This window comes from Rhamphochromis longiceps, linkage group LG2 (assembly GCF_057381845.1).
Source record: "Rhamphochromis longiceps isolate RC_006_pf linkage group LG2, R_longiceps_female_GT1.1, whole genome shotgun sequence".
Taxonomy (NCBI): domain Eukaryota; kingdom Metazoa; phylum Chordata; class Actinopteri; order Cichliformes; family Cichlidae; genus Rhamphochromis; species Rhamphochromis longiceps.
The window spans coordinates 25,301,881-25,314,664 of NC_140558.1; the positions used below are offsets into that span (position 1 = coordinate 25,301,881).

Here is a 12,784-nt window from a genome sequence, read left to right on the forward strand (position 1 = left end):
AACCGTGGGGAAGACTGCTGACTTGACAGTTGTCCAGATGATGATCGTCGACACCGTCTGTAAGGACAGTTAGCCACAGAAGGCTCCTGAAAAGACTCGTTCACAGAGTGCTGAATCGAAACTTATTCATGGAAAGTAGATGGGAAAGGGAAAGTATCAGAATCAGAATCAGAATACTTTATTGATCCCTGGGGGAAATTATTTTTTGTTACAGTGCTCCATTATAAACCAACATTAAGACAAGACAGACAATACGCTAACTAAGAATAGTACAATATATACATATATATACATACATACATACATAAGTCACTCATAGATAAATAGTTGGAAAAGAAACATGTGTAGTTATAGCAGCAAACAGTGTGTTAAGTGGATGCGTTGTACAGGGAGATGGCCACAGGCAGGAATGATTTCCTGTGTCGTTCAGTGGTGCTTTTTGGTAATCTCAGTCTCTCACTGAACGTGCTCCTGTGACTGACCAGCATGTCATGGAGTGGGTGGGAGGTGTTATCCAACATTGTCTTTATCTTGGACAGCATCCGCCTCTCCGACACCACCTTGAGGGAGTCCAGCTCCATCCCCACAACATTGCTGGCCTTACGGATCAGTTTATTGAGTCTGTTGGCATCTGCGACCCTCAGCCTGCTCCCCCAGCATGCAACAGCATAGAGGATCGCACTGGCCACCACAGACTCATAGAAAATCCTGAGCATTTTCTGGCAGATGTTGAAGGACCTCAGTCGCCTCAAAAAATAGAGACGACTCTGGCCCTTCCTGTAAAGTGCTGTGGTGTTTTTAGCCCAGTCCAGTTTATTGTCAATGTGTACTCCAAGGTATTTATAGTCCTCCACAATGTCAACACTGACCCCCTGGATTGAAACAGGGGTCAAGTGTTTCCTGGTCTTCCTGAAGTCCACGATCAGTTCCTTGGTCTTTGCCACGTTGAGCTGCAGATGATTCTGCTCACACCACGTGACAAAGGAGTCGACCACAGCCCGGTACTCTGTCTCATCATCCCTGCTGATGCATCCAACCACCGCAGAGTCATCAGAAAACTTCTGAAGATGGCAGGTCTCTGTGCAGTGGCTGAAGTCTGTGGTGTAGAGGGTGAAGAGGAAGGGGGAGAGGACAGTCCCCTGTGGTGCCCCTGTGTTGCTGATCACCTTGTCAGACACACACTGTGGGAGACGTACATATTGTGGTCTTCCTGTCAGGTAATCAACAATCCAGGACACCAGAGAAGCATCCACCTGCATCGCTGCTAACTTATCACCCAGGAGGGTCGGCCTGATGGTGTTGAAAGCACTGGAAAAGTCAAAAAACATGACCCTCACAGTGCTCGCCGGCTGGTCCAGATGGGTGTAGACACGATTGAGCAAGTAGATGATGGCGTCCTCAGTTCCGAGACGAGGCTGATAAGCGAACTGAAGGGGATCCAGATGTGGTCTTACTATGGGTCGTAGCTGGTCCAGGATGAGTCTTTCCAGGGTCTTCATGATGTGAGAGGTCAGTGCCACGGGCCTGTAATCCTGGGGGCCACTGGGACGAGGCGTCTTTGGTACAGGGACGAGGCATGATGTCTTCCACATCACCGGGACCCTCTGCAGACTCAGACTCAGCATAAACAGTTTATGAAAGACTCCACACAGCTGGGGGGCACAGGTCTTGAGGACAAGGGGACTCACTCCGTCTGGTCCAGCAGACTTGCCTGAGTGAAGTCTCCTCATTTGCATCTCAACCTGGTATTGAGTGAAGGTGATGGGTGGGGGAGGGGTGTCAGGAATCTCACAGGAGGTAACAGCGCCATGTGAAGAGAGAGGCTGATATGATAGCAAAAAGGTGCACATTCAACAGGAATCACTGCAGCTTTGGGGAGACTGTCAAGAAAAGTCAAATCAAGAACTTGAAAGAAAGCGGGCGTCAAAACATCAAGAGCCACCACACACAGACGTCTTCAGGACTGACTGGCACATAGGAGGGTAACGACAGTGGGCGGATTTGATTTGTTTGGGGTTTTTTACATTTTGCCTTTACTTATTCCAGAGACAGGTGGCCAAAGAGTGCATGGGACTACTAAAGCCATAAGACTCACTGCTCAGGGCATTCTTAATCCATGTGACAGGTCACTTGACTATCATGACCCAAAAAGTCAAGTTTTACACAGAACACGGAGCACTGTATTAACTACCATGTTATCATCCAGGGTGTCATTATCACTAATGGCACCTCATGTGGATTACTCAACTATGCCGTATACCTAAAGGGAGTTTAAAGTTACTTTACGTTTATGCTCAAACTGCTGCTGCAAAATGCAACGATGCTATCAGCATTCAGACCAGACACCAGTAAGCCTTGTTCTCATGGTGCAGTTGTGATGGAAAGCAGGTTCAAAATCTCCTGGGAAAATGTAGACTGCAAAACAGGAGAAAGGCAGCGCTTTTATTTTCCCTGGCAACCGAAATAGTGGAACAACCACACCAATCGTGGAAACTTTACCTGGCAAAAAGAAAATCCTTCTCCAATCCCCCTTCTTGGATGATGCAAAGAGGGCAAAGAAGGAGAGCGACAGAATTTGAAAGCAAAAAAAAAGAACCTTAAAAGAGCTTGAAAGAGACTTTTGGTCTGCCTCATTTCTGCAGGATCAATAAAAAAATCCCGACTTCTTAGGGCAATAAAAAGAAGTCCTGTCTTTGTTACAAAGGTGGAAGGATTGAAAATGTGAAGCTTCATGGCTAATGTGGTATTCATACCCTTAATCAAATGTTTGTTGTTTTCACTACTTATAAAGGAGTCATGTTTTTGAGAGACTGCTGTAAAAAGAGAAAGTGACACATAAGAGGTTAGATTTGATTCTAGAGTTGATAATGTAATAGCAAAGTAGTGATACATATGCTTATGATGGTTATATATGAAAGTTCTCAGAATATATTTGCACATACGTCTGTGCTATACCAAACGAATACAGTTAGAGTGTAAGGGGAAACAGATGCCAAATTCAAGTATGAATTTATTGACTGATTTTAGCATTTGACCCCATTATGAGCTGGCTAGGGTTATTTTAAAAGCTGAGAAGATGCACACTGTACTCACGATTATAGCTGCAAAAAAATGTCAATTAAACATAAGTACACTCTCAAATTATAGCATTTAAAGGGAACTCGTGGTACTTTCAGATTTGAAAGTCAGAGGAGTTACACAAAACATAGCTGCCGACAATAGCTAGCTTCTACTAGCATTAAGACGTCCCTCAGGGTTTGCAGGGTTGAGTTGCAGTGTGTGTGATGTAGGCTCCAGTATATGTCACTGAACAAGAATGCAGAGGGGGAAAAAAGATCTCTGGTTACGCTGCACTGATTATGAGACCAGCACCTGCTGCTGATGCTGTGGGAGTCCTGTGCAGAATAGATAAAACAATAAAAACATTTCTTTTTTTACTTTTACTTCCTTAATTTCTTTTTTTAAGCACAGGTGGTATTAAGGAAATGATCATGCTTTTATTTTTGTGGGGCAGTAAAATCAAACATTGCTAGCTGTGTTAGTGACTCCTGTGATTCTTTGGCTGTGATAGGTTCAAAATGTCTAACCCCACCCCTGACTGGCCAAATCACTGGGATTGACAGGTAAATTGACTGACTCCTCACTTGCTCCTTACCTCTGTGTTTATCAACCTTAAAACATTTTTACTTTAAAGCTATATAATAAAGCTCATATTTGCAGTTCATTTATTCATAAATTCTAGCAGGTCTTTTTTATGCTTTAGCGTGACTTTCAATGGCGCCAAATTTGTTGTCTTTTTTATGTCACAACTTCTTGTTTGTTTTTTAAAAAAAACTTTAATGATCTGGAGGTCTCAATACTCACAACCATGTGCATTTCCAAACGCTTGTATGACAGAAATGGTTCAGCGGACACCTTTCGGTTTGAAACACTTACTGTAGGACAGTGTTACAGTTTCCCCATCGCGGACGTCCGTGTGACCGCTAGCCAGGCAGATGGCACGCAACGATGCACCCGCTACGCATGCGTCCTTCAAGCGGACTTGGCAACAGTAAAACGTGCAGGACTACTCACCCACAGAGTCTAAATGTTCGTGCCTGCGTGCGGGTATAATCCCAGCCTTAAGCAGACACAGCTACCCGGAAATTCAGCAACATTACAGCTGCAATTGATAATGCAACACTCTCTGTAACAGGCAGCGCGTGGCACAGCACACGGTCTACCATACCTGTTTATTTTTTCACATCGGCTAATTCTTTATATCGTTAGGTATCAAATTAACCCTGTTACTGAATCACCTTTATATACATGGGGCAAATGACAACTAAGTGGAAATAGTCGAGTGGACATTTAAAAAAAAAACCATAACGTTATTGTGACTAATATGTGGGCAGCTACAGGATATTCGTTCCTTATAGTCTTAAACTAAGCATATTAAATTATTATAGTGGCATAGTTATGCTGCGCTAAATGTGTAATTAAATATTTATCATGTTCTTTCAACTAAACTTTAAAAAAAAAATCACGCTTAGCTCTTACCTACAGTCTCAGCTGTGAGGCTTTATGGTTGTGTACTAAACACGTCACACACGAAATAGGTTGTTTGTTCCACAAACACATGGCCATGACCACAGACACATGCTAGGTGTGTCTGCGGTCTCTGTCATTAAGCAACCTATAGCTAAACTTTTACAGAAACTTCATTTTTGAATATGTGTATGTAACATAAACATATACATTCACTGGCCACTTCATTAGGTACACATGTTCAACCTCTTGAGTACATGGCAGCAACATAATGCAATTAGGGATGCAGGCATGATTATGATAGCCTGCTGAAATTCAAACAGAGCTTTAGAACATGGCATAGTTGTTGGTACCAAACAGGTTGGTCCTAGTATTTTAGAAAAACTGCTGATCTGCTCCAAATCCATCTATAGTGTATAGTGAGCGGTAGTTCGGTTCTCTGGGTGAAAATGATTGTTGATGCCAGAGGTCAGAAAGAGAATGGGCAGACTGCATCAAGCTGACAGGGAGGCAATAGTAACTCAAATGACCACTCATTACAACCAAGCCTTGAAACTGAAGTTACAATGCAAAGAAAACTCAGGACTACAGATTGGAAAAAGTTTGCCTGCCCTGAGGAGTGTTGATTTCTCCTTGAATATTTGGATGGTAGGATTAGAATTTGGCACAACCAACATTAAAGGATGGACCGATTCTCCCTTGGTGTTGCAAATATTTCATCATCATACTCTTTAGTACCAACTGAGCATGCTTTAAACACCACAGCCTACTTGAGTATTGCTAGTGACCATGTCCTTCCCTTTATGATCACACTCTGATAAAGCTTCATGTCACAAAGCTTAAATCATCTCAAAGAGGTTTCTTGAACATGACAATGAGTTTACTGTACTGAGATGTGGGATGTAGGAGATTCACGTCATGGATAAATAGCTAAAAAATCTGAAGCAACTTTATTAGGTGCCAAAATCTTTGAGGAGTGTCTCCAGCACCTTTGTGTTTTGAAGGAAAATAAAAGGGAGGGTCGAACCTAATAAAGTGGCCAATGAGGGTTTACGATAAATGTGCTCCACAATGGGTAAATGTGCAACTTAACAACTGACAGTTTAACTGCAAGGCAACACATTTTAGCAGCAACTTTCAAACAAGTGCACTGACCTGTGGAGGAAAGTGGGCGTAGTTGTAAACAGGAGACGTTTAAAAGCATTACATAGTAATAGTCATGTCTGCAGAATGTCAAAGAAATTAAAAAACACAAACACAAATTAAAAATTAAAACACAAATTAAAAAACTGGCACGGATTTTTTTTTTTTAGCTTTTCATTGTTTTAGTCTTGACAGTTTTATAAATTACAACCACAATCAATCTGTATAAAAGCTTACTTTATGAAGCACAGACTAAATATTCAGTAAATATGTCCTTTACATAGTATGAGCATCCTGTCAGAAAAGTTCAGATATACAAACAAAACAAACAAAAAGAAAAATCCAATCCTGACATCAAAGTGCCGAAGTTGTCTTTTTTTTTTTTTTTAACTTAAATAAAACATAACAATCAACTATTTTTTTTCCACAACCCTATATTACAGCACAGGCCTAACCTAGAACATTGGGAAACAATGGTTAGCACAACAGCCAAAGTGACTATAAGGGGAAGTCTCCGTGTAAGAAAGCAGGTATTTATCCTAACAATACAGCTTTAGAAAAAGTACTTCCTCTCTGAAAGCTCCACTCCTGTTTCAGCGTTTTGGTCTGTACAAGAATCAGGTTCCAGGATTCCAGCTGTGATTCCAGATTTCCAGCAAAGTCCCAAAAGGATCTCAGATCCCATCAGTCACTGTTAATACAATGTACGTAGCAACAGAAGCAATGTGTCCGGAGCCAAAGATATAATTGTTCCTCCCATCAATATCCGCAACCCTGGTTATGTCTACATGCTTCTGAGTCACACTGTGTTTGTGTGAGGGGGGCGCTGAACTCACTGATCTACAGTTGTGTCATTACATAACAAATCACACAGAAAGAGAACGTGTGTATGTGTGTGTGTGTGTTTGGGGGATATAGGATCAATCGAGGTGCTCACAGAGAGCGATACCACCATATGTCCTTTTCCCACAACCTTACACAAGTCCTCCTTCCAGAAGAATCGGCCTCATTATGTTGTTTTCCTCAATTTGGAGTAATGTGTGCTGGATGTCCATTTTGCCTGTTCTTGGCTGGCAGAGACGGTCGTACTAAGTAAACCAAACCAGTCTCTTCTAAGAAAACAAGTCTCTCCTCCATCAGCTCCTTCTCACCCATGTGGAGGGTGTTTTGATGGCTACTTTGCTGGTGGAGTTGTTTTGCCGCCGTTCCCCTCTCCTATCCAGCATGCTGTCAGCCTACCTGACTTTAGCCCACTACGCTAGAGCAGTCCTGCTGCTATGCTCTGCTGTCAGCCAGCCTCCATCTGAAATCGGTCAGGGCCTGCTTTCCTAAAAACATCTTCATCTAATAAGAAGCTTGGCAACAGAAAGTCAAATTCCCAAAATTATAACAGGGCAAACGACACTGCGATAGGTCCATGTAGCATGTTATAAATCAGAGCAGAGATCAGTCAGACTTAAAAACACGTTTTATCACGTGGCTGGCTTTGTCCTGAAGATGCTTTTGAGAGATCCAGGCCTGACTGTGCCGGCAGTGCTATTCAGCATAAGGCCGTCGGCTTGTTTTCTCTCAATGTGCTCAACAAAATCTTTATACAAATAACATGACCCTGCTATATTTACTTCTTCCTGTCGCCTACAAGTTCAAATTCTTAACTGGAGCCACTTTCAAAAGCACGCCAATGCACACGCGTACACACACATGCATGTGCACACACCAGCCCACCCACACTTTCCTGTTCAGCCCTTCAGTCTTCAGAAACCTCACGCCCAACCATATATTGTTACATATGAGTTCTGGCAGCTCAGTTTACTCAGTCATGGTACAGAAAGAGCAGTAAGTGGATAACATGGCACAGTGCTTTTGCCCTCTCCAGAAACATACAGTTAAACACAGGTTAGTATTAGAGGGGGGAAGCGGCAGCTCAAAAATCACAGGAACACATGTTTGATCTCTGACAAGTAACAGTATTCTTTAAATCCCTCAACAGCTAGTGCCGAGGTGCCCTTGAGTAAGGCACTCAACCTCCAGTTCCTCCGGTGGAGCAGCTCAGTGAACAGTTTAAACTATGGTTCCTCTTGGCAGCTCCTGCTCTCATGTGAATGCATGTAAATGTGTGAATGTTGAGAGGGGAACCCTTGCTGGGGTGAATAAAGGTTAAATAAATAAATAAATATGCTATACAGGAATCTGATCCTCCTGAGTTCTTCTCCAAGTTCCTATATCTCCGGGACAGATATGTTGCATCTTCAGACACCATTCTCCAACAATATTGTAGGTCCATAAAGCACACAGTCTTGTGAGTGGCCGAGTGTGTAAACGCAAGTTGAAGTAAAGCCAAAATGCTACAGTAGTACCATCTGTACTATGTCCATCTCAATCACTGCTTGACTCCCAAGCTGCGGAGCAAGGCAAAGGAAACCAGTCTGTGTCTGTGCAGTCTTATATCGACAGGTTATAAACTACTGCAGCTCACAACTAAAAAACACATTTCAACTAAAGACAACTCTTCACTCTGAGTTCAAAAATTAATACTGACGATGCTGCTATAAATAGTGATCACAGTTATGATCGCTGTAATGTGCAATAACAAAAGTTAAAAGAACTGAGGTTTGGCAGGGTCGCTTGTGGTGGGGTATCAAGCGCACGCTCTTCTTATCTATTGCTCATTACAGGAACTTATCATCACGGTTGATAAATTCTGGGAAGGATAGTGATGGCTTACTAAAGAATGGAGCACAATAAATAAAATGCTAACAGCAAATCCGAGAAGGACTTGTAGGATTTAACTAGTTTGGCTTGAAGAGATGCTGCTTTGAGGGCTGTGGCATTTGGTCTTCTTTCCTCAGCTCCTCTTTCCTGGGATGTCGCATCCAGTTGCCCTCCCGTTCAGGCCACCGTGCGCCTGACTGATGGACGGCGAGGACTGCGTCTTGCGGAGGTGGCACTCTCGGCCGGCCAGACCGCCCTCCATGATCAGGCCGCCCATCACGCTGGCCTCAATCTTCTCAAGGTCATCCGTCTCTGTGCGTATTTTAGCCTGCAGGAGGCTGATGTATGTCTCATACCGAGTCTTCTGCTCAGAGAGGGGCGTGGAAGGAGAGATGTGTTTTTGAAGACAAAAAGACCAAAGGACAATTAATCAAGAGTCAAACAGAAGAGACCAATAACACAATTTGCCAAAAAACAGGTTGTCTACCCTAGCTTTTAATACCAAGGGTAAATAAAGTGACCCTTGACTCTAAAAATAATACAGCAGACATGTTCCTCTGTCATAATTCGTGGTCTATTAGCTGTTTATCAGTTAAAAAAAGAAAATTAAAAGCAGAGAAATTAACAAAAAGCAACACAAAGAATTTACCTCGTATGCGAGGTAGTGCTCTTTGAGCCGGTACTCCTCCCACTCTCTGCTTTTTGGGTCAGCTGAGGGCAGATTTTTCCGGTGTTCTTCCAGCTCCAGGCTCATCTGCTTCAGCTTGTTCTCGTGACTCAGCAGCTGGTCCTCCTGCACCAATCACAGCGCAAACAGATGCCAGAGGACCCCAAAACAGCCAATCAGATGTAAGCAGATACAAATAGCATATGTAAACTGTGCATGCTGCTGAAATAGACTGTGTGGTATATGCAATTAGTACTGGATGCTGAATGCTGACATTGGTGTATAATGTTTCTTGTGGGATGCAAGAGAAGGAAGTTCGTGTTTCTAATGCGTGCCACCATCTGTGCATGTGCTTGAGTGCGGACCTGGTTCAGTCGGGTGGATGAGGACGGCAGGATGGGCCGACAGAATTTCTTCATGGAGCCGATAGCAGCAGGGAAGGCTGGGGCAGAAAACAGCGCCGCCACCAGGTTAATCCGGAAGATCCAAGACATCATCTCCTCCTCACTCCTGGAGAGAGACAGAAACAAAGACAGAGAACCAATTCATTCAAGTTTTAATGGTGGTATGTTTCATTTTAGCAGGAAAATGATGACAGCAACCGAGCAATTAAAATCATATCAAACATCCAACTAGTTATACTACACACCTACATTTTCAATTGAAAGCTTTTAAGATTTCAAATCTAAATGACAAATCCAACACAGAAACAGTTCTGAAGTCATTCGACACAATAATAGTGTAATCAGTGTTTTGAGGCATGCTGAATATCAAATGAGAGATAGTGCCTTCCATTATCGGATTATTAGTAGGTACTCCTTTTTTAGCACCTTAAACCACCACAGAAATTCTTCTTAAGAGCAGGGCTATTTACAGATTATTCATAGATCATTATGCACCACACACCCTTCTCCTCTACACCTGCGTATCCTCTTAAAACATTCATTCTCAAACCGAAGTAACATGGTTTCATCAAAAATAATGCAAAATTAAAACTTGAAAAAAAAAGTTGTAAAATTTCGAAACCTAAAATTTTACTGTTTAAGGACAGATAACTTACGGTGCCTGCAGCAGAAAGACTCTCCAGTCTGAGGTTTTGAGCTTCAGTACGTAGGCTCTCTTGCTGTAGTCGGTGGCACGAGTAGCTAAAGCGTGGTGGATTCGCACTGCGTTCTTCAGGTCTACCTCTGAAATGTCGGTATCTGGCTTGTACTCATCCTGGGTAAGTAACAAGAATAAAAGGAAACTGTTGCACGTATCGATAGTGTCCAGATCACTACATTCAGGTTGACACCAGAGTAACATCACCTTCATACTATCACCTGAAATTAAAAACATTACCCCGATGACAAGAAATAGAAGCTAATTTATTTAACCTTATGGGCTGTTAGTAAAGTCTTCCTGCCAGCAGGGGGAGACAAACACACACTTACACAGACCAGCCTCATTTCCTCTGTAATTGCCTTTTCTATCACCCTCCCTTTCTGGCACACACACACACACACACACACACACACACACACACACACACACACACACACACACACACACACAGAGCACAGAAGCTCACAGCATCCACCACTGCAGTGACAGCAGTGTGTTTCTATGGTAACAGAGCAGAGGACGAGATGCGGTACCTTCTGGAGATATAAGATCATCCCTTTCAGAACTGCATAGAACTTCTTCCATCCTCGGCGACCCCTTGGAGCTAGGAGAAAAAACACAAAGAAAGCTCTTGCTTTATTACTATTTTTCTTTATCATAAAGGATTTGCTAACTTGAGTCAAAAATGTGTGTACTCACTGCGTTTGCCATCCATGTCGGCGTGGCTTTTCCGGGTCAGCACGCCATGCTTGTAGGTGACGGCATTTAGGAGAATGGGAATGGCAATGAAAGGGTTACTGCCGTCCGTTACCCTAGCAACACGTTTACTCCCGCCCTCACATTGCTCCTCCACCAGTTCTGACAGACTCTTCCTCAGCTCCTCCTCCTCACTGCACACACACACACACACACACACACACACACACACACACACACACACACACACACACACACACAGAAATGTATTCAAGTGCACTTACTTCAAAAAACATGCATACTACAAATACTTATCCTTTTGATGGGCACAGAACACATACTCACACTGCCCACTCAAGCTTCTCGTTCTTGATCGAGTTATACAAAACCTGTGCAGGCAACAAAAGAGGGGACTTGTGAACATTTTCTTTAAAAAAAAAAAATAGACTACTGGGTTGGAATGACAACACAAACTTTAGTCTGTGGCTGAGAATAAATGAATAAATAACAATCAAGCTGACTCAGTCTCCTGTTGCTGTGCTACTTCAGGACGAGATCTGTACCTTTAATAAATCTTTGGGAAAGTCTTTGCTGTTGTTGAGACCTTCTAGATTACTGATAAACTGCTGACAGGACATCTTCTTCCCAATGTTCTGAGGAGAGGAGAACACACCAAGAGACAGAGAGAAATGAACAAACAACAATTTAATGATTTTTGGGGGGGGCATGTGTATGAAAAGATTTTTTTAAAATATATTATTATTATTTTAAAGAAACTGGTGCTTTACACCGAGTTTTATCGACTCCAATGTCGATGCAGATTAGATTCTGTCCACTGGGTGGCAGTGTTATACAGCTGAGGTACTACCGCAGTGGTAGTGCCTATATTAGAACATATCAAGCACACCTTTTACCAGCGTTTTGACCTCTAATCACGATGCCTCATGATTAGAAGGGAGATGTTTCTAACCTGAATAGACACAGAAGTGGAAATAAAACTGATCTGAAACTGATGTGATTCACACATTCCTCCAGGGAGGCTACATAGCAGGCAAGACAGCCCAGTTCCCTTTTCCAGCGAAAACAGAAATTATTCAGGATGTGATCTGACAGGCAGTGGAAAATGTTTTATTCTCTCTTTACTGGTATGATCCACTAATGGTCACAAGAAGATAATACTCTTACAACTTCACTGAATGATCAGTTTTCATTTAAGCAGCATAAATACCAACCAAACTTAGGTATTTAAATACTTTTGTCTCACTGAACGAAAGTATTTAAAAACCTACATTTTAAAAATATGACTTCAATTCTATTGTCAGCTGACAAAAGGAGGAGCATTTGTGAACGAGATGAGTGTTAGTACTGTACGTATACTTACCACCTGCAGGGGCAGAGAGAGACCAGGGGACCAGATATGGTTAGCAGAGGATGGATTTGAAAAGGAGGGAAAGAGATTGAGAAAAGAGAGGATTTTAATTAGAGAAGGCCTATTAAGTAAAACTACTATTAGCAGGAGGGTGAAGAAAAGCAAAGCAAAAAGCCTATGATGGATCATGTTATGCAGACCACAGTGTCCCTGTTTTTAGAAGGGAACAGACGAGACTACAGGAGGAGAGGAGAGACAGAAACAGGTCAGAAACTAGGCCGGGGAGGGGAGAGAGAAGCTGGGACAAAAGCACAGAAAGAGAAGGGAAAGAAGAAGAACTATACCTAAAAGAGGACATAGATAAAGACATGGCATTGCTGACAAAGGCCTGTATTTACACTCTGTTGTCTAATTCAGTTTTCAGTCCTGTGAGGCAAGACCTGAATGTCAACAACCTACATGTTTTGGGGACTCCAGACTCATTTTTAAAAAAGTCCCTGCCGGAGGTCCACTTTGGCTATGTTTGTATCTTCCTGAAAATCACCTTTCACTGATAATTACATATA

The 12,784-nt window shown here is 42.6% G+C and overlaps 1 protein-coding gene across 2 annotated transcripts in view; it reads right to left on the bottom strand.

Annotated features, from left to right (window-relative positions):
- Nucleotides 1-5,815: 5,815 nt before the first annotated feature.
- Nucleotides 5,816-12,784, bottom strand: part of psd2 (pleckstrin and Sec7 domain containing 2) — a 40,062-nt gene continuing 33,093 nt past the window's right edge. For both annotated transcript variants that reach the window (XM_085419702.1, XM_085419706.1), the window contains exons 8-15: nt 11,413-11,502; nt 11,195-11,238; nt 10,853-11,043; nt 10,687-10,757; nt 10,110-10,267; nt 9,415-9,559; nt 9,032-9,175; nt 5,816-8,746 (exon numbers count right to left, since the gene is read on the bottom strand). In XM_085419702.1, the coding sequence (XP_085275828.1) occupies nt 8,516-8,746; nt 9,032-9,175; nt 9,415-9,559; nt 10,110-10,267; nt 10,687-10,757; nt 10,853-11,043; nt 11,195-11,238; nt 11,413-11,502 (1,074 nt within the window). In that variant the 3' untranslated portion in view covers nt 5,816-8,515. The remainder of the gene's footprint in view (nt 8,747-9,031; nt 9,176-9,414; nt 9,560-10,109; nt 10,268-10,686; nt 10,758-10,852; nt 11,044-11,194; nt 11,239-11,412; nt 11,503-12,784) is intronic.